This window comes from Cornus florida, unplaced genomic scaffold (assembly GCF_030987335.1).
Source record: "Cornus florida cultivar Cherokee Brave unplaced genomic scaffold, ASM3098733v1 CherokeeBrave_3.0.0_Hap2_Chr11, whole genome shotgun sequence".
NCBI lineage: Eukaryota > Viridiplantae > Streptophyta > Magnoliopsida > Cornales > Cornaceae > Cornus > Cornus florida.
The window spans coordinates 128,227,077-128,248,795 of NW_026775581.1; the positions used below are offsets into that span (position 1 = coordinate 128,227,077).

The 21,719-nt window shown below is 33.5% G+C and overlaps 3 protein-coding genes across 10 annotated transcripts; all 3 read right to left on the reverse strand.

Annotated features, from left to right (window-relative positions):
• Window positions 1-3,956: 3,956 nt before the first annotated feature.
• LOC132284986 (peptide methionine sulfoxide reductase A5) lies at window positions 3,957-8,943 on the reverse strand. The gene is made up of 4 exons (XM_059787135.1): window positions 8,520-8,943; window positions 5,077-5,189; window positions 4,751-4,895; window positions 3,957-4,326 (listed from the first exon to the last, which is right to left on the reverse strand). The coding sequence occupies exons 1-4, from the start codon at window positions 8,811-8,813 to the stop codon at window positions 4,129-4,131; spliced, it is 750 nt and encodes a 249-aa protein (XP_059643118.1). The 5' UTR covers window positions 8,814-8,943; the 3' UTR covers window positions 3,957-4,128.
• Window positions 8,944-10,953: 2,010 nt separating this feature from the next.
• Window positions 10,954-11,805, reverse strand: LOC132283274 (auxin-responsive protein SAUR50-like). The gene has a single exon (XM_059785206.1). The coding sequence runs from the start codon at window positions 11,612-11,614 to the stop codon at window positions 11,330-11,332; it is 285 nt and encodes a 94-aa protein (XP_059641189.1). The 5' UTR covers window positions 11,615-11,805; the 3' UTR covers window positions 10,954-11,329.
• A 2,512-nt stretch (window positions 11,806-14,317) lies between these two features.
• On the reverse strand, window positions 14,318-21,363 carry LOC132282679 (uncharacterized). Of its 8 annotated transcripts, none has more exons than XM_059784425.1 (6): window positions 21,195-21,362; window positions 20,742-20,807; window positions 18,358-19,220; window positions 16,546-16,690; window positions 16,115-16,186; window positions 14,318-14,950 (listed from the first exon to the last, which is right to left on the reverse strand). In XM_059784425.1, the coding sequence occupies exons 1-6, from the start codon at window positions 21,303-21,305 to the stop codon at window positions 14,810-14,812; spliced, it is 1,398 nt and encodes a 465-aa protein (XP_059640408.1). In that variant the 5' UTR covers window positions 21,306-21,362; the 3' UTR covers window positions 14,318-14,809. The 8 variants fall into 8 exon arrangements, 6 of the variants coding, with proteins under 6 accessions (XP_059640408.1, XP_059640414.1, XP_059640409.1 ...); XM_059784431.1 differs by having other exon boundaries at window positions 21,218-21,291; XM_059784426.1 differs by having other exon boundaries at window positions 14,319-14,950; window positions 20,711-20,807; window positions 21,218-21,354.
• Between the last annotated feature and the right edge of the window lie 356 nt (window positions 21,364-21,719).

A 21,719-nucleotide genomic window follows, 5' to 3' on the forward strand; every position in this document is an offset into this window, starting at 1 on the left:
TTTTTGAGTTTAGAAACTTTTTGAGTATAATCATATCTAATTGTTACTATATCTATAGTGTCGATAAATTTTTTTGCTCAAATCACCACTCTATGTATATATTTCATTAAAATTTGTAAGAGTTTACATTCATATACATTGTTACACTAAGGTTCCGTTTATTTTAAAGTAAAATATATATATGTATATATATATATATTCTTGTCTGATAAAGGTTTAGGTTGAGATTGAGGTCAAATTTATTAAGGGAATGGGGTATAAAATAATTTGCCAAAAATTAATAAGTAAATTATTTTGTTAGACTTTAATATTTTTTTCTTCGTAAATATTTTACGACAACCAAATACCAAATAAATATTTTTTAAAACACATTTTACATCTAAACAAACGGAGCCTAAGTTTTAATCAAAATAAAAAATTATCAATTGTTGTTATACGGAATTATGTTAAATTTTACTCTATTTTTAAAATTTTCACTTAAAAAAGAATTTAGGTGCCCTAATTTGTTAGAAAATTAAAGTTAGTGGATCTGGTAAGCAAATGGGAGTAGAAAGTGTGTATAATGATGGTAAAGTATGTATAAGTGGTATTGTATGATATATTCACTAATTCTCTCCTGCGACGTGGGTCAATGTATACAAAAAGCACCTCCAGAAGGGATTAGCACTTGGCATCAACACACTCCCACCGTTGAGCTTCAAAAGTCGTCAAATTGTCTCCGAATTGTCACGTTAATAAGTGTACCTTGAGGAGTTGTCAGTATAATATTTAAAGAGTTATGAAGTATTATAAAGAAAGTTAGAAAGTTTTACAATATTGAAGAACTCATAAATATATAGAGAAATAGATAAAGTTCTATAATGTAATTAGGCGACTTATATCATAATGTACATCATTTCCTTACCAAAACATTTTCCTTCCCAAAATACTGTAACTCATCCAGCTATCCCTAATCAATAATAGCTTATGATACTTTCTTATAATTGGTTTTCCAAATTAAATCAAATAAATAGGAAACTTTCTTATAATTAAATTAATTATCTCAAAGAAAAAGAAGTCTCAACATACCTTTGCATCCCCCTTATGATACTTTCTTATAATTGGTTTTCCAAATTAAATCAAATAAATAAGAAACTTTCTTATAATTAAATTAATTATCTCAAAGAAAAAGAAATCTCAACATACCTTTGCATCCCTGTTGAGCAAGTCTTAATGCGGCAAGACCCGTAACTCTCTCAATCCACTAGACAAGTGGAAGAACAGTGTATTCTACAATATTATCTTCTCATCATCATTCATCAAAAAGAGTGGTAAAACCATAATTCATTACAGATATCCTAATTTACAAGACTACAGACTTACAATATTGTAATTAGTAGAAAAAAATAACTATTATTGCAATTAGCAAGCATTGTTATAAAAAATACAAAATAAAACAATTCTGAGAATTCTGACATTACTGCTCGCAAAAGCAGAATGAAAGGAAAGGAGACCATACGTCTCTTCATACAAAAGAAGAAAAAAAATATGCATGTATGAATCACTGCCTATGGCACCAAGGTTTGTAAGATTTTCCATCTAATCCAACCAAAATTTGAATCTAAGATTAAATGAAAATTGCAAATATATTTGTTGTATAACCATCATCAAACTCATACTCCGATGGAAGCAAACAATGAGTCAATGTTAAGCCAGAGTATGCCTGATCAACAACAACCTAAAGGAGGGTACGTAATACCAGACAAAAATAATAAAAAATTGATTGTATAAATTTTTCTAGAGATAAATTTTAAAAATGTAGGATATGAAAACAGCTTGAACACTATATTTATATACATGTATTAAGTATTATAAAATTTTAGTTCATTTATAGTTTTTATACTAAGAATTGTAACGACTTTATACTTGATTATTTTGACATAATAGTGTTTTTATTTTTAATAAATAAATATTATTTAATACTTTGCTTGTCATCATACCTGTATTGCGTGATATAATATAATGACTCTTCACCACTTTCAATTCAATGACTGAGAGAAGCATCTCACAGTGAGAACGAACACTACCATGAATCCATGATAACTGACTTCAATTTTCCTACTTGGTCTTGGGTAGTCCAAAGATGATGATGCCGTGTTTTTCTAACGTGTTGAAAATCTATGCCATGCTTGATTGCTCATCTAAGTAATTCTCTCGAGATTTTCTTACACTTTTAATATTTTATTATTTGTGTTATCTATCAATTATATCATGTGAAGCACGGATATTTTTCGAAAAAAAAAATTTGAGACACAATACACGTATGATGACAAGTGAAGTATTAAATAATACTTATTTATTAAAAATAAAACACTATTATGTCAAAATAATGAAGTAAGTATAAAGTCATTACAATTCTTAGTATAAAAACTATAAACGAACTAAAATTTTATAATACTTAATACATGTATATAAATATAACACTAACTTTCTTCGGACATTGAAATGCAACACCGGATGCACATTAACAATCAAATAACCATCCAAAACCAATTTCTTTTTTAGACTCCGTTTGTTTCGACGTAAAAAATTCTTTTTGAATTTTTTTTTTTCAGGTAAAATATTCTTTTATTTTTACTTTGTCGATATTTGACAAAGATCCACGTTGAAGTTGATGTCGAGTCCTTTGGACGGACCATATAAAATTTTAGTTGTCTTCCCAAATCGTGAAAATGCAAATCCCTAATTAAACAAACAATCAACCAACATTCTTGAAGAAGATATAAACTGTTAGCTCGAAAAAGTGTGCCGTTTCTAGAACATAAAAACTTTACTAAACATATCCCAAGTTCCACCAACACCAAATATATTCACTATAAAATCTACATAAATACCAACTTATATTCTCATCAAATCACAACATCATAATTAATAGCTAAACAATATGACGGCCCAAAATGCGACAAGATGATAAATGACACTGGTCTGTTGAGTGTAGAAAGGGATGGATTGTGCACGCCTTCTTTTCGTTCCAAACCCAAAACTACATTTTCAACAAATTATAGATTATAATCAAAGTTTAATTAAATTAAAGTTCATGGATAATGAGATTATTTGTGTTCAAATTATATACCTCCGACTTTTTCTTTTAAAATATAATTTTTAATACAATAATAACCTCACAAAATAGAAGATTTAGTAATAATATTATTATTTGACTGAGGCCTACTATTACATGGTCTCGTGACTAACTTTAATTTATTTTTTTCTTATGTATAAACACGTGATTGATCGGAATCAATAATCTTGAGACTATATAATTTCTCCACCTAAAAATATAGTTTAACAATAGGAATAAGCTTTTGATTAGGTTTCAATAAAATAAGGCCAATTTTCCTTCTTTTTTTTCGTATGAATCTTCCTGCATTAGAAAATTCAAAATGGAATTGGTTGATGATGATTTTACTGTTTTGACCCCATTTACTGTGACTCGTCCAAAGTCGCGTCCACATGTCTTGGAGGCATGTTAAAGAACGATGCAACAGCCTGTATGGAAGGGAATGTGGCAAGACAAAAAAGTGGGCAATAGAATCCTTCTATTGACAACAACAAACAATAACCCCTCTCAAAACTACCATCATAGTGCAAACTGGATGCAACAACTACATTTAACTAACACTCGAAATATCAAACCTGCTACGGTTGTAAAGTATTAATTTCCAAAATATACTAGCAACGGTTCAAAATGTGCGTCATGGGGCTAAATTCGTATATGCATTATATACCGGCTAAATTCGTATGTATCATCTACCGGCTAAATTCTCTCTTGATATGTTCATTCTAGGTGCTGTGGAAAGCGTCCGAAGGGGTTATTCCTTGTGTCAAGGAACATCAATGATTCAATATGGTAGTCAGCATCCGCATATTGTATCCCAAAATATAATAACCCTAAAATCCCCTTGATACAAATGCAAGAATTGCAGATGTAAAATCACAACTCCCAGATTCAGCATCTCAAAATTTCAGTAAATCAGGCTTTGAATGAGCCGGACAAATCAATGGATTTCATCTAAAGCATATTGGTCTGAAATTTTACTCCAATGGAAATTCTTGGGAATCTTGTCAGTTTGAATAAGCAAGATTGCCTAACTACAATTCTCTTAAAATAGGCCAACCTTTTTTAATAATGTCATTGATCCTTGCATCGATATGTTTTTGAATCTTCCACGGACAAAGCTCTGCTGCATAGCTGTTTAGTTTTGCTGCCAGGCTTGACCTCTCAAGGTCCTCTTCAGGTAAGTTCCCAATCAGCTGAAGAAGGAATGGATTTCGTTTAAGCTCAAATTTCTGCAGATTAAATGTGGAATGGTGGTCAGTGATTCACTTGAGTTTTTTTTAAAGGAATAAGTTTGAAATGTTAACTCTAATTTGAGAAAATGTGCTCATGTTTATTGAAAAGCAAGGACGACATTGACTTTGTACACTGAAGACAAAAAAAACAACAGCTTCTTGAGAAAATGTAGCCAAGTTTTTCTACCCAGTTCTTCTACCTCTTCCTATTTTATGTCTCAGAGAAAAAATAACATCTTCAATGTCAAGTAATATATTAAAAACCTCAAGACATCTCTGTGATTTACTTAATTTTAGTTGCTTAATGCCCAAAAACTTGGCCATTAAATTTATCTCATAATAGAAATGCATCCAATGAGCTCTACGTTGTTGTATAGTTTTGCTTCAGAATCTTAACAAGTTTGCATAAAGAATACCAAACCTGATGTTCAGGTTCTGCTGTATAAAATGTTCCAAGTTGTTGAATTTGAGTAGTCACGATACCGTTCTTCGACTTAGTTTGCTCTCTTTCTTTGCTGACAGCAGCAAGTCTGGATTCTTCAGTTCCATTAGTAAAGATAATAGACCTGTTAACATAGAGTGTTTCACTAGCTAAGCAATGCAACCCTTTTTTCCCTTGTGTTAGGAACACGATAACATATTTTTAGAATGAATTATATTGTTTAAGAGCTTCTTGACACCATTTGGGCAACAAGGCTTGTAAAAATAAGAATGGTGTTGACATAAAAGAAGTGCTAAAGGTCAAACCTGTACTGAGTGCCCACATCAGGACCTTGTCCAAATACTTGTCTAGAGTCATGACTAGACCAGAACACCTCCAAAAGTTGCCTGAAATTAACCAGCTGAGGATCATATTCGATCTGCACGTCATCCAAAAGAACACATCACACAAGTTTCCACAGAAGTAAACATTAGAAGAAGAAACATGTCATTCCAGGATTGCGAAGTTCTTATATGGAACCCGAAAGCCAAAGATAAATAAATAAATAAATAAAAGTAAAAACTCAAGTACAATCCACGGTAAAAATGTAACTCTGCCTACAAGCCACTTATGCCTTAACAAATACCGGTTATGGAAAATCAACTTCTCCTTTGTAAATTTATTATTGAATAGTCAGAAAATTATTTTGGGCAGATCTAGGTCATCAATCAATGACAGTGAATTAAATAAACAAGTCTTCGTATTAATTAGTCACACGAGTCCATTAAGTGTCTACACCAATCATTGACCGAAAATAGACAGGCCTAGAAACACCTATACGTCACATATGAATACTGTCGCAAACAAACCTAAATGTTAAGATTCTTCAGAAATGATTACAAATATGTTACCCATCATTAGATAAAATAACCCAAGTAACTAATTCAATATAGAAGCAGCATCAAATTTTCACATCAAGTCAATGCAAATCATAAGATGTTGAAGGTCATCATACCTACCTCCAGGATCAAACTTACAGTCATCAGGGCAGGGCACATTGTGCAATAAAATTTTAATTGTTAGAATCAATAACTATCACGAACCCTTGACTCGCAACTGGAAAATAAATAAATACATTAATAAAATCCTATAATGCCCAGAACAGCAGTCCTATATTAAATTTTTAGCTCATGTGTCCTAGAATTGTTGGGCAGCAAGCTTTGATACCACTGGTTGCACCCAGAAGCATATCCATATGAGATCCAATAACAAATATAATAATAATTATTAATGACCCACTTTGTTCTTACATCAATAGATGATGGGCATTAACAGCCATGGAGAAATAACAATGTAAAAGAATTATTAACACCCAAATACGAGGGATGAGAGAAATCATAGTCCAAACTACCCAATGATACCTGGGCCAAAAAACTAAAGCTGTTTCTGTTAGGGCTGCAACTTGGTTGGGCTCAACCTGTCCCAATCAAACTGTAGGCAGGCATGGGAGGCTTTTACTTGGGTTGAAATTGCACAGGAAAACCTCAACCAGACTGTGCTTTGGATTGAGTATGGACATAGGTTTCGGTCTACCTGACTCAACTAAACCCAACTTCATATATGGTTGTGTAGATGTACGTGCACAGAAATTGACGGTTGCGCAGTTTGGATCTCAATCTTGAAACATTTTAAGAAGCCATGCTCCCAATACAGCCAACACAACCCAAACTGGTCAAAGCCCAATGAACCCAAACAAGTTTGGACAGCCTAGATTATAGTTGGAGGTCTTAGGCACAGGCTTGGATAGTTCGGGTTAAAAGGCCATATGGAGTTAGGGTGGGGCAGAGGCTTCAAGACCTCCTTATGAACCTGGAGCATATCCCTAACCTGAAAGCAAACCAACCAAGTTGCAACCCTAGTTTCTATGCTTATTGTATCACTCTCTGCACCTCCCTACGAAATAATGTGAAAACCTCATAGACCCATATTTCTTATAAGCCTCAACTCATATCCTGGAAATCTACTTATAGAGTTAATGAAACTTATGTGCGATAAGAAATACAAACTCATTTATCAGCCAAGAAAAAACAAAAAACAAAAATCCAACAAGAACTTTTCCTAAAGAATAACTCTACATCAATGAAACCTGATTGCAACAGGAGTTCACACTTGGAAGTACTAATCAAGCAAAGGAGTATGCATCTTAAGTTCATCCAAGAAATAAACGAGACATTCATCTAAAGATGAATGACCAGTCCCATAGCATTGCATGTCTTATTTGTTGAAGAAACAAGATAACCCTGAACTTAGTATGTATTGAAAAGCAACACTCCATGAAAGTTCACATGGAGAATAATACCACAACATAAATCGTGTTCTAGAAATATAATCTATTTTGGGAGTTTGGGACCTGATGATAAACATTTGACTAAAAGATTATAAATTTCCTGGAAATGATATGCCGTGAATTTCAACTTTAAAATCCCAAGATATTTACTTTCTCTTGATTAAATATATTAAGATAAAGTGATTGAGGATACCAGCCCCAAGCATTTGCAATAAAAGTTAGTTTCCATTGAAGTGCAAAAGCTATGCAAGTCTAGGTATGACATCACAAGTTTTGTTTTTGGTTGAGTGGGAGGGGGAGGGGGAGGTAAACAAAATAACGAATCTTGATTATTATTATTATTGAGAACTAGGACTGGTACTTTTTCTGGCCTAGGCAGTGCTGTTCTGGGTAACTGACCCCATGGCTGCACAAAATGTCCAAGGTGGCTGTCTGAGTTATCAACTAGAAAAAAAAAATCCAAGGTGGCAGCCAGCCTAAGTGCCTCTACAACCTACATGACATCTCCACATTAGCCCACATGTTACTCCTGCAACTCGATATCTGGCAATATCCAGACTCCACAGGAGTGGTCTCCAATCTCCAGCTGAAAGGAGGATCGGATCCATATCTCACATCTTATTGCCAACCGAGCATCATCTTCTCTATGTGAATGGTTTTTCATTTACCAACTCTAAGCGTGTTTGCTCCCACTGTTTCCCACACAAAATTTCTAACCTTCCTCTTATTTGTTTTCACCTTTTCTTAAGAATCAAATCTTCTAAATTATATTTGTCTACCAAGCATATTATTATTCTTCTTCTTTGCATTTCCACTGATCTATGTTAAAACCCTCATTTTGGTTACATTCACATCAGACGCGTTGTATAGTAAAACTAAGAAATCCTTAAAACCAACTTATATAAATTTCGTCCAACTAGATAGGAATTCTAGAATCACATGACATTCCAATGGCACTTCTCCATTTCACCAATCTTGCACTAATAATATAATTAACATCCTCTCAATCATCCATTCCTTACGAATTAACTCAGAAAATGTAAGTTTTTAAGCCTCGTTGGAACCACAATTCACAACATCCTCCTTTGAACTTTCAAATTTTCACGAATTACATTCAATGTATTATGTTTTAAACAAAGTGAAATAGATTATCTATTTTATGAATCAAAACTATACAGTTGCTAGTCAGCTAATTGGTCAACAACATATACTAAATTATTTCATTGAATGAGTCACCTTATTCAAATCAAACAATTGGAATGGTCAGAATAAAGTGGAGTTTTAGTTTCTCATTTTCAAATGTCACAATGTCTAAGATTCAAAATCAACTGCCCTAGCTAACAGCAACCTCCGTGATTGTAAGTAAAACCGAATAATTTATATACATAGATACATATAGAGAGAAAGAGATGGAGATGGGACCTGTACAGATTCGGCGTGATCGCCCAAACTTCGGTATTCTGGGTTAATTTTAGATCCACCGGCATAGCCAACGGTTGTCCGCACAACTCCGTCCAAGCATCCAAAGGCGGTTTCAGATCTCCAAAAACAGCCGAGGGCGAACACAGCAGTTTTTAGAGACTGAACAGACGAATCCTTTGGGATTTGAGAGATTCGATCCGGAAATCTGATGCTGAAAACCCTAGACGATAGTAAGATGTTCACAGTAACAATGCATATAAGACGAGAAAGTGTTTTCCTCTCCATCAGCTTCATCGGGCTTCTCACACGGTTCAGGAAGAACAGAAATATACAAAAGGGAATTTCGCTCAACGAATCGAGTTCAATAGTTTTGTAGTAAGTACTGATTTCTCAAGGTTCAAAAAAAATAAAAGTAAGATTTCGCTCAAAGACAATACAAAAATACCACTCAATTTTTAAATATAAAAGAATATAAGTAAATATACTCCTCGATCAATCAAACACAAGGAGAAGTGAATATTATTAATATTATCCTTCAATCAACTTTTTTTTTTTTCGATTTTATTTATATTTTTGTATTTTGATAGAAATAGATGATTCATTTGTATCATTTTCTCTTCTTTATTTTCCGTTTTTTTAAGAAAAAAACAAAATTAATGTTGAAGAGTCTTGCTTGTACTTTTATTTATTTTCTTCAATTGTGCATGATCTTTAAAAACTTTTATATAATAGGGGTGCATAAAAAATCAGTTGAACTGATAAATCAAGTCGAATCAAATCAGACTGATGTGTTTGATTCGGTTTTTTCATGGTTCGGTTCAGTTATGGTTTCAAAAATATAAAATCGTTTATAAATAATTCGATTTCAATTTTGAAATTTTATAAGGCCAAATTGAACTGTTTTATAAATTGTATATATATTTATATGTTTTGTATTATGTAAATAACACAATAATAAAATTAGCCTTTTAACCACTCTACTCTATATCATACTATATAACAACAAATTATATAATAATACAAAATTATATTATATATAATGTATATTTTTTATTGTGTATATATATTAGATGGAATTATAAGAAAGCAACCAAATTGATTTTTTATATATATTACGCGTCTGGTTTGGTTACATTGGTTTTATGAATCAAACCGACCAAATCGATTACATTTTTGAATATTTGACTATGCATGCTTTTACGAATTGGTTCGATTCTAATTTTTATGGAATCATTAAAAACGATTTAATTCTAAAATATTCTCAAATCGATCCAATCTAAACCGTGTGCATCCTTATCAGAGGAGGAAGTATATTCTTTTATCATAAATAAGTTTTGGGTAAGGGAATATGTGTGTGTGTGTGTGTGTGTGTGTGTGATGGAACAGAGAAAGATGAGAACATAGATTCAAATCCTTAGAAGCTACCATTTTACATCCATCTAGAATTGAAAGAAAGAGTATAATATTATTATTCTCCTATTTAAAAAAAAAGAGAGATTATTTATTGGATAGAATTTAAATAAAGCAAAAGAATAAGAAAAAGACATTAATATCTTTGATCAAACATGTTAATTTAATAAGTGTATTTTAAAAAGACATTACTATCTTTAATCAAGCATAGTAATAATTTAATAAATGTATTTCTATAAAATAATATTATCATTTTTTCCATCTATTTTCACTCAATCAAACATTTAATTTAATATGGTGTTGCGGGTTGGATTATATATGTTGCAAATCTAATTTTACAGCCATCAAAATGATAAAAATAAAAAATAAAAAATGGTCTAAAATTCAGGTTGAGGCACGAAACCAATCACGGGCTGGGACCGTCTCTTCAGGCTTCAGTCCCTCCAAGATCATGGGCCTTAGTGCTGAAGCCCAGACAGAAAGATATGCTTTATTTTGTAGTACTAATACAAGTGAACTATTGATGGCACAAACGAACTTGCAGTCTAGTGGTATATTCTCTCCTTTTTAAAATGAATGGTAAAAATTGAGAAAAACAAAATTATAGTTGGATGGATGAGAAAGGTTTCCATCCAATTGGACATCGGCTTCACTATTATACTTATAGCATCACATAACGTCACAAAACACTTCAATCAACCAAATCACACACTTTACGTCTGTCTGGGAGTCTCACATCTCGTCGCCCGCCCCTCACATCCGATGCGATGGGGGTGGACGATGGCCCCCCCTGCATTGTTCACAGTCGGCCAAAAAAATGAGTTGCCGGCGACGTCTCCAAATGAGCAAAATGGAATGTAAACGATAGTGTGTGAGTTTCTTGTCAATGATTTAAAAAACAAAAAAACCAGGAAGGATGGCCATTTATTTATTTGTTATTATTAATTATGGGTGTCAGATAACTTTTTCAAGTTCCAATCATGCTCCAAGATTTTAGATCGAATCCTCCTTCAACAGACTTCAGGTATGACTGTTTGATTCATCCCTTAAAAACCAGTACATGCATCAACAGATTTATAACTTTATAATAAAAAATAAATAAACAAAAAATGCAAAGGCAGAATAAAAAAACACATAATGAGAGAGAGAGAGAGACTCAGTTGAATGATATCAGTTATTTTAATAGTACAACCAACAGGGTCAGCAGTATAAACATGTCCAACTCAACAATATACAAACCCGACCCACAAAAGAGTCAAATGGATTTTGGTTAGAATTATCACATGCCATGAGTTGCTACAAGCAAATTCCATTTTTGCTATGTTAATATTAATTCTCAAGAAAAATTCCATAAATTAAACCACCTAGCTAGCTCTGGTTGATCATCATCGTCGTGTCTCTCATCCGATCATGGATATTAGAGATTGAAAAACCACTTCTTCACAAGGAATGGTAAGACCCATGTCATGATTAAACCCGAACTCTTCTTCGGCTCTTTGAAGTAGACTCTGAAACTCCGGATGAGCCAACCACGAAACTGGAACAATGTATCTGCTTCTGTTTTCTCCTATATATACAGCAAAATGGCCTTTTGGTATGTCATGAGGAAGACCACTATTGTTCTTACCAAGGCTTGAGCACCTTTTCAGGATTTGCTTCAGGGATGCTGATTTCCTAAGAGCCATTGAGTTTTTTTTTAGAGAGAGAGAGAGAGAGAGGAAAAGTGGGAAGGTGGCGGTGGGGAGGAATGAAGGGTGTGGAGAGGTATTTATGGGGAGAGATTGAGAAACAAAGTCATGTGTAGTGTTGGGACAATAACTAAAGATTGGTCTGTTTTGGGGGTGTCCAAGGCATGCGGGTTCATACCCCCATTGGGCTTAGCATTGCCACTCCTAGACAACATATATATATATATATATATATATATATATATATATATATGTATATATCTCTCTCACATACACACACATTGTTCTCTCTCTAACATTTTGTCCACACCTCAGGTCAGGGTACAACCATATCATGGGTTGGGGTAACTTTATTAGCTCCTGCTTGTGGACACAAAAAAAAGCCTTTATTTATTTATTATGGTTTTTTTTATAACATAACAAATACATAGAAGCCAAAGAAAGCAAACACGAGCACAGCAGCGTCCTTTATATGGAAATTGAGTTCGAGATATTTTTATTTTTTTGTTTAGATAAACCATCACGCCATTTATGTGTAAAATTATTATATATTTTATATGATTTTGTTAAACAGTCATCTTAGTATATTTCTTTCTCTTTCTTCTTTCTTATTCCATTAACAAATCAACTTTATATAAAGTAGGTTTATAAAAAATACTGGGTTCACTGGTTGGTTGTTATTGAGAAATATATTTTTACACAAAAAATATAAAATAACCGTTAAAGTTAAAAATAAATAATTTAAAATTTTTGTGTAAATCTATTATGATATATAAAAATATATATATACACAACGGTTGAAGATACTATAAGCATTCAAACATTACAATGAGACTTAAACCCCTCTCCTTTAAAAGAATGAAAAATATACCATTGAACTAATCACGGAAATCTTGTTTTCAATAAAATAAGTTGTATATAAAAAATAAAAAATTATGGAGTTGATAAAAAAAATGAAAGCTCAGAGAGCCATAAAAGAAAAAGAACTATTCTAACTAATAATTGCTCAAATACGAAACTGTCCCATTTTCGTAAAAAACATCCAAAGAATGGCCGGGTTATGCCGTCTCGGGACTGTCTCTTCTATGAAAAAAATAGGGGTAGGCATGTTACACTTGTATCCAAAAATATATACATATATGAGAGATAATATATACATATATAAATGGATTTGACAAAACCTTTTGATTTTAATTCCCAGAGCTCTGATTATATTAAATGGTTTTCTACTTCTTATGTTTTCCTATCCATCTGACCGATTTAACTTAAAAGAAAGAACATTTCAAGCAGTCTATTAAAATATTATTTTGTGTAAAATATATTATGTGTAAATTTTTTATATACTAATGTGTAAAATTATTATGTATTTTACACAATCTTTTAAAATAGTCACATCAACATATTTCATTTACCCTTCTTCTTTCTCATTTCATTAAAAAATTAACCCTATATTAAGTAAGTTTGTAAAGTAAGTTTGTAAAAGTTATGTAGGTCCTGACATGATACGTGTTATTGGTTGATTGTTATTGAGGAATATATTTTTACACAAAAAGTATAAAATAAATTTTTGTGTAAATCTACAAGACACGTAATTGATTGTTTGTTATTAAAGGATATATTTTTACACAAAAAAATATAAAACAAATTTTTATGTAAATCTATCATCACACATCCACGCGCGCGCATGATTAGATACTCTAATAATGTGGTTGATATATCTCTATGATTTCCAATAGAGATATCATAATAATCTTTCTTCTCTTGCTCCTGTACATTTATGCCGATAATTGATTTTTTTCTGATCCTAATTTCAATGTACTAATTTCATATTACCGAAGATGACTTGGGTCATTCTTGGAGCAGTATATATTTCTCTCATTTTAGCTGCTAGAGTGATGCTGGCTGGAACTGAGTCTCTCAGTTTGGCTGCATAATTATTGTTAGGTGGTTGCTTTGTTTTAGGCTCTGGTGGTAAGCTTGTTTGTTTTCCTTTTGTGGTTACTCTGTTGGCCTCGCTTAAGCCTTGTTTGTTCTTCTAATAATATGCTTAATCTACCAAAAAGATCCTAATGGGGTTTGACAAGTTCTTGCCGAAAGGGACGAGTTTAGGCACTAGTGGTTGGACCACTATCTAATAAGTCTGGACCTTCTAACACGCTGTGTATCAAAATTAAAGTAACTTCTTTTCAATTCTTGGGACAAATCATTTCAAAACCCTTTTTTGGGCTGCGGTCAACCAATGAATTTATGGGTGGTCAATGGGCCCCTACGCAATCACTATTGCTCCTCCTAAAAAGTAGATTGCTTTAGGCCATCAATTGAATTATGGAGCATACCATGGCCCATTGAGGATGCACCTTTCTTCACTTACAAGCCGACAAGGTCAAGATGCCTTAACCCTCAATTAGGGGCATGGGGTAGACTTATAATCTTCTCTGACTCTGTCAATGACGAGAGTCTTACATTCTACATACATTTAACTCTTTCTAGACTCTGGACTCTGTAATGACGAGAGCCCATTCCGCTTATATTTAATTCTTCCTAAACCTGTAATGATACGAGTCTTGTGCACTGGGTTTTGCCCGTTAAGGGCTAAGGGGTAGACTTGATGACAAGAAACACACATTGAATTCACTGCCTAATCATGAGAAAACTTTTTGGATGCATTTACTCACCTTATATCTTTCAATCTAATAGCATGCTCCCTGCATACATGGACAGATAAACACACACATTATTATTATCTGCTATAGATATATCAATGTGCACATATTTTCAGTCTTGTTTTTTTGCTAGTCTGTCCTCTGTAAGATGAATGTCTCGACATTAAATGACTTCCCATGTGTCCCTGCTACAACCAAAAACCAACAAACAGGGCTACTGGATAGAAATAAGCAGAGTAGACACATTTTCCTTCTAAAAATGAGCACCACTAGTGTCTGGTCTCCGCTATGATGACACATGAACTATTTCCCATGTTCTATGGCCCAGGAAAGCCAGCTTCAGAAGCTATACAGTCAGTCCCTCTCTATCCATTATGCCCATCCCAGTATTAGGATAACAAAAAAAGTCATTTGTTTCTACACACATTTGGATTGGAATGAATCTGCTGTGCACTCTAAAGTATTGGATCAAGAGGTTTTTCTCCGACGTAGTGTGAAGGAGAATGGGTACCAAATGAAGGACAGAGGATCAGTGGATAGAATATCGTTGTCGCTGGGAGGCAAAGACCATGATAGCTAGCAACCACAGGCACCCTCTTTTGGTTGATACTTGATGGTGATCTTGTCTCTTGATTAGCATGTGAGGCCATGTTACTCTTGCCTTCAAAACCTATTGGTAAAGACAAAAGGTGTAAGGAGCTGCAAAAAATCACCCTACTTACCTGATTCATCTCAGTTTACCAAACTAAACATGTCAAAACAGCTGGATCTACAAACTGGGAAAACTTATGGAGGCAAGTAAGCTTCACTTTAGTTTCTGCACGTCAGCTCTTAATGCAAACACTAAGTGAAGAATGATAGCATTGCCTCTATCAATCTCAACATGCAAATAAATAAGTGATATATAGCAATAAAAGCTATTAAGATAGAAACATGGGACAAAACCACAGCCATGTGAGACATCATGTAATTCATAACAAATGACAATGTAAACACATTTCAAGACCCTAATCATATTTACATCACAATATCCTTATAATAAAAAAGACATATTTATGAAAGTACCTAAAAGCATTTGTAGATGTAGTCCAACATATCAATCCAATTCTATTGGAAACATTGATGTGATGCATATTATGTAATTTGCAACCCCACAACATGTTGTGTCATTTTACCACTTTTGCCTGTGAGAGAAGTCACATGAACAATATGGGGAAAAAATTTTTAAAAAATGTGCATTATTCAGCACAGTGCACAAAGAGGAAGACCAAAGGCATACCTAACTTTGTTGTATCAAAGGTATAATCTTGTAATTGCTTCAAAAAAATGGATGGTGAGGATGGTTTATACTTTAATAAAGTACCAAAGGTATATTGCATATCAAAATTGTTCAAATTTTTTTTGTCAAATTCACCAATACCTAAGGCTTTTAAAATGCTTCCTCATAGTTCGTAATTATTTTTTTAGAATTCAGACCTTTTGAAAGAATTTGAAATTTCTATTTCTATAGTTTTTTAGGCTATATTATGCAACTTCAATTGACTTTCTTTTTTTATTTTTTTTGATAAGTAACTTCGATTGACTTTTTTGCTGAACTAATAAAAAATAAATGGCCTTATCCTGGATTCTGAATCCGGCTTTCTTTGAATTTTACCAAAGATTCTTACTTCAAGACTGAAATTTAAATTCCAAAATTTATATATATATATATATATATATATATGAATTTTTCTGACCAAAATTCAAAACCGTGCTAAATGCACAATTTGAAAAAGCCTTACTCTAACTGCATGGAATCGAGTACATATTCGACCTTCATATTAGCTCAACTCACCTTAATTTTGGCCTTCATCTTCTCCCAGCTTTGCTCTTCATCACTTTTTTCCCGATTAATCATTGATCTTTGCTGCATTTACCCGATAAAATGATAAATAGGTCATCTCCTCCAAGCATTAATGACAAAGCATCTACTTACTATAAAAAGATGCAACAAATCTATATTTGATTGATACAACAAGCATACATTCAAACCAGTTGCACTTTCTGGCTCCAGTCAGCCAGCAGCACAAGACAATAATAGCACCGAAATAACAAGTTTGACAGGTTCCTCTCAATTGTACATTTGAAGAGAAGACCCAGATTTTCCAATCAACAAATCACCGACTCAGTTGAAAGGTAAGAGGTGAGGTGAGCCGATCAATCATAAAGAAAACATGCAAGCAAGATCCTGCCAAACTAGAAGTGGGATGCACTCAGGGCCATCACCTTGCACTGTTCATTCATGGCCAAGAGTTGGGCCTCTTTCTTGTCAAGAAGAGCACTCAACCTCAAATTTTCGTCCATAAGTTTCTGGACTTCAGTTTCTTTCTGTGTCTTCTCACTCTCCAACTGCATTGTTTTTGCAACTAGCCTGCTCCCGAACCAAATCAAACAATATAAGGATTTTAATGACTATTGCTATATCAAACCAACCAAATTGAAGTGCCACTACAGCAATCATCTAATCTTCAAGCAAATATCAGTTCAGATTAGTTTCTAGTAGGACCGCAAAAGAGCTGATTCAGGCAAAGTTTTACGTTTCTTAAGTTTGGGTTAATGTGAATTTGGGTCTGATTCAAGCAAAGCTTTGAACATGATGCAAGATTAACAAACCTGTTCAAGCTTGGTTGGTTCATGTTTTGTTGAGCATGAGCTTGTCCGTGAACAAGATCATGTCAAACTGCAATCCAGCATTAGTTTCTACTTTCTATGTTAGTGCACCCATTCTTACAAAATTTGCTACATATTTCAAAGTTTTTTGCACAACTCATTAGGTTAATACTATTTGTTAACTTTATATTTGAAGTAATTTATTCTGGCAAAATGCAAAATTCATGAGGGATTATTGTGTCACTGCATGATGTCTATGACATTATACAAGCCTAATTTGGGCAAACCGTAGTAATGTTCAAGATGAAGGTTTAACTTGAGCTTGGATCATTTATTTGGTGAAGAAACCTGAATGAACTTCACAAGTTTTGGCACTGCCAAGGAGAAAAAGTGAAAAATATTCCAGTCTTGCATCTGAAGGATATCCTGATCACTTTCGCTTAGCAATTAACCGACTAATAACACATGTCAGCAGGATGACTAACTCTAAAAAAAGTCAGCCCTCAATAAAAATGATGCAATTTCAACCAATAACTGAAAGTTCCTTGTGAAATTCTTGCAACATTTCAAGCTAAAGGGAGTCATACAAAAAGGAGAAAGAGAAAAATGATAAACATAAACAATCTTTTGATAAATACTGAAACTATAAGGGAGAAGAACTAAACTTATCCATTAAGAGATATATATAATGAGTCGATTAAGGCTTTCTGATGTATAACAAGGGTGAAAATACAGAGATGTACAAAACAAGGAGAAGCATATAGATGAATATAGACACAGGCAACTAGGCCCATCGTAAAAATGAACATAGACACAAGTTATAAATTCATGAATGGAGCTTGAAAAGAAGTGCTCCAATTTGACATTACTAGGTAGCTAGATTCATGAGTCTTAATGGATGCTTATCCAGTCATAAGGACAAATCAATCAACAACGACCCTTAAAGAAGCTATTCATCAAGTAATCATTAACTTCCAACACCTATTTTGTCTAGGTTACCTGCCAAACAGCTAAGGAGAGAGTCAAAAACAAAAAATAAGGGAAATAAAATATTTATCTATGAGAACTCAACCCAAAAAGTAGTTCAAGGATAACAACAGAACAAAAAGTCCAGTGGAGGACTGTAAAGAACCAATGATAGGTAAGTCATAATAAACTCAATAGAACACCATGAAATCCCCCTCCAAGCAATGAATACATGCCTCAGACACAGCAAAATAAATATTTTGAGTAATATGACAAATACTCAGAAAGGAAGCAATAAGCAGAAAAAATTAATCTAATACTGAAGCACACAAATGGAGAAAGTATTAGCAAACAGTCAGGAAGCCTCATTATCCAAGCAAACAACATAATGCAACCACAAATAACAGTGAAAATATAGTCAATTATTTTCCATTCACTAAAGGCAAAACAGAACATACTGACCGTTCAAAAAGCCTCTCAATCGTTTGAAACTGCTTCTCTGATGAAATAAGTGTTTCTCTCACACTGATAAGACTGTTAACATACGATTTCAGGGATTCAAAATCTCGCTTCACGCGACAAAGCTCCTGTTCATTTTCTGCAGCTCGTTGCCTCTGTCTAGATGTTTCTTCAACTAAATCTTCAACCCTCTGTCTCATCTCACTCAGAATACAATTTGTACCTAGAGCAAACTTTTCCATTTCCTCTAACTTTATTGACATATTCTCAATTTGGTGTGCCTTCTTTTTAATCTCTTCCTGTCCCAAAGTTACCTTCTCTTTCTCAACAGCCATTTCAGACTCTGCCATAATAACCCTCTTGACAAGAGTTTCCATTACATCTGTGACCATATGTACACTCTTCAGCAATTCACCAATATAAGCTCCATCTTTTTCATCAGGGGAACCATTCAGATTACTAGTCCCAATCCATGTTTCCACATCTGGACTATCAAAGGATGAAAGGTTAACATTCCTAGACCATCCAGACAATGGTATACCATTTTTGTCAACAAGGCCAACCCCATCTAATTGTTTAATGCCACATGAGGTATGGGCTAAATGAGGAACAGCCATAATTCTCGCTTTCGATTTCAAGTATGTCAACAGTGTTGCTGTTGCTTTGACTCTCTGCCAAAGAACATCTAACTCCTTTTTAGTGTCTTCCTCAGATCCCTGCATACAAGCCCTTATATCCACGAGTTTTGCTTGTAATCTGTCCACTCGTGATTGGCTTCGTTCCATCTCCTGCTTCCACATTATTTGCATTTGGCCTAGTTGAGACTTTAAAGTTGAAATGTCAACATCTTCCTCTGATGCCATTACCTTTCCAATTATACATGCTGAATATAAGGATACAAGAGTAGAAAATGACAGGGACAAAATAATAATAATAATCAAGACCTATACATCCAGATGAAGATTATGACAAGGATTAATCTGAGGATATACATAGTTGTAAAGTAAAATAAATCTAAGCAGAAGATTACAGAATAATAGCAATTTTCGCCATAAATGTTATAAATGATATACATATTTTATTTTACTTGTTTCTTGTTTAGTGACATCACCATGTTCTACAAGTCAAAACTTCCCCAAATTGTCGTCAATTTAGTTATCAAAGATATACAGCCTGTTTATACAATTGCATTACTCATGATCAAAACAGATATACTTTATGCTTATATTTCACAATTCTAAAAAGTGAAGAATTTATATCAGTCCTAAGAAATCAGTGGCAATTCTTGAATTCAAAAGTTAAAATGAATTGAATGGTGAACCCAATCCTAAACTTTTACAAATTTGGCCAAATTTAAATGCGGATGAGATTCACCCTCATTTGAAACCGATTCTGTCAATGTGCACAATATAAGTATAAAATAGGAGTTAGAGAAAACATTAAAATGTGAGTTTTTTCTATAGGGCACATGGACAAACCAAGCTGCTTGATAGGTTAAAGAGATGGTCCCAACAAAATTTTACCACGCTTTTCTTCAATGCATTTAACACCTAAAAAGTATGTCCTACTTGTACTTATTGTAGAGTGTTCATTTTGAATAACTGTGTGGCCAAATCAATTATCCATAAATTGGAGACATGTGGTACTGTAGATTTGCCATGTGGCACTATATAGTAACCTCGGAGCAGGACACAGAGCCCAATTGACTTAGTACCTGGGTGGTGGGACGTACCATAATCCCGTGCTCATCGTCAGAGACTGTCAATCCATTATTATACCATTATGGAACAGTTTGAAGGTTTGACTTGGCTGTTGAGGCAAAGCCTTTACTGGGCCAGCATAACATACACCCCTATTTATCAAGGCGAAATGGAATCTTTCCTTAATCATGGAAACACTCTCAATTCCAGAGTTCAATACCACTCATGCCTCCCACTTCCCTCGCAGGATCTTTGCTTCGTGTCTTGTATACTTCATTTAGAACCCCTTAAGAATTAAGACACTTATATACTCTCTTAATTAGTGTGTGTTCAAACTTTTAATGTGATAAGCTGCAATATATATATGGTAGCCTTTCCTCTATACCCATGAGCCTCTCAACTCTCGTGAAAGCATAGGCTTTGGTATGACTATTTAGACACTTTATGAGTAGGCTAGGTTGTATAACATTGCTTACTTCATGATTCAGATTTATGAAGTCCAATTTGTTCAAAGAACACATGTGATTGCAATAGACACAATAAATAATTGAACTAACACCAAACTTAACAACATTAAGAGCTTCAGCCCAAATAAGATAGCATCTAACCACATAAGATGATATAAACCTGACACTGAAAATTTTACTTCCACGTACAATATAACAGCACAAGTAAGACAAAATTTACCAACAGACCATACAGCAAAGGTCCTTCGAGTTCAAACTTCAAACCCGACAACAAATATCCATTTTCCTGCCAATAAAACACATCATCACAAGAAAATATACCAAAATCAATAGATAAAAAAACTCAAACCCATGGACATGAACTCACAAAGGCCTACTGCTATTTCATTATCACGAACTATTGATCAACAACCCTAGAATCGAAATGTCAAAAAAAAATAAAAATAAAAATAAAAATAGCGCAATTTTCATTGATCAGATAAAGGAAAAACACGTCCACGATCTTGATCGAACCCTAATTATTACAAAAACAGTGAATATTCCGAAATTGATAACACGAAACACAAAAGAAATGCAAAGGAGTGACCATAGACCAATCGACAGGTTTGAATTGAATTGTGGAGACGAGAAAATTAAAAAATAATAATAACTTTCTTGAAGAAGAATATGATACGTGTGATCTAGGAGAGAGAAAACCTTCTGATTTGAGAAAATTTGGGAACTTCCGATGGGAGGTAAACAAATATTCGTTGAGAGATCCGGTAGTATTTGTTTCTCTTTTCATTTTTCCGTTGAACCACACATTGTAATAATATCAAACACCACCTCTCCAATTTCTACGGAGTAAAATAACAATTTTTCTTTTTAATTCTTTTTCCAACCAAAAAAAAAAAACAATTGGTAAAAAAAAATTTGTGGTTTAGTTTTCGAAGTTCAATTTAGTTAAAGAATGGTCGAGTTATGTTCCGCGCTTAGAAATAATCGTAAACTAAGCTTAAAATAGGTCAAATTATTGAATTTAAATAGTTTTGTTGATGTTAATTTTACCTCAAATAATTTTGAATATTTAAAATACTGTGTTGTGTTTGTTATTCAATAATAGAATGGAATACGAGTGGAAATAGAATAAGAATGTGGATGACACTATTGTTTGGTTGCAAATATTGAAATGTGTTGCAATGAAATGATAATAACTATT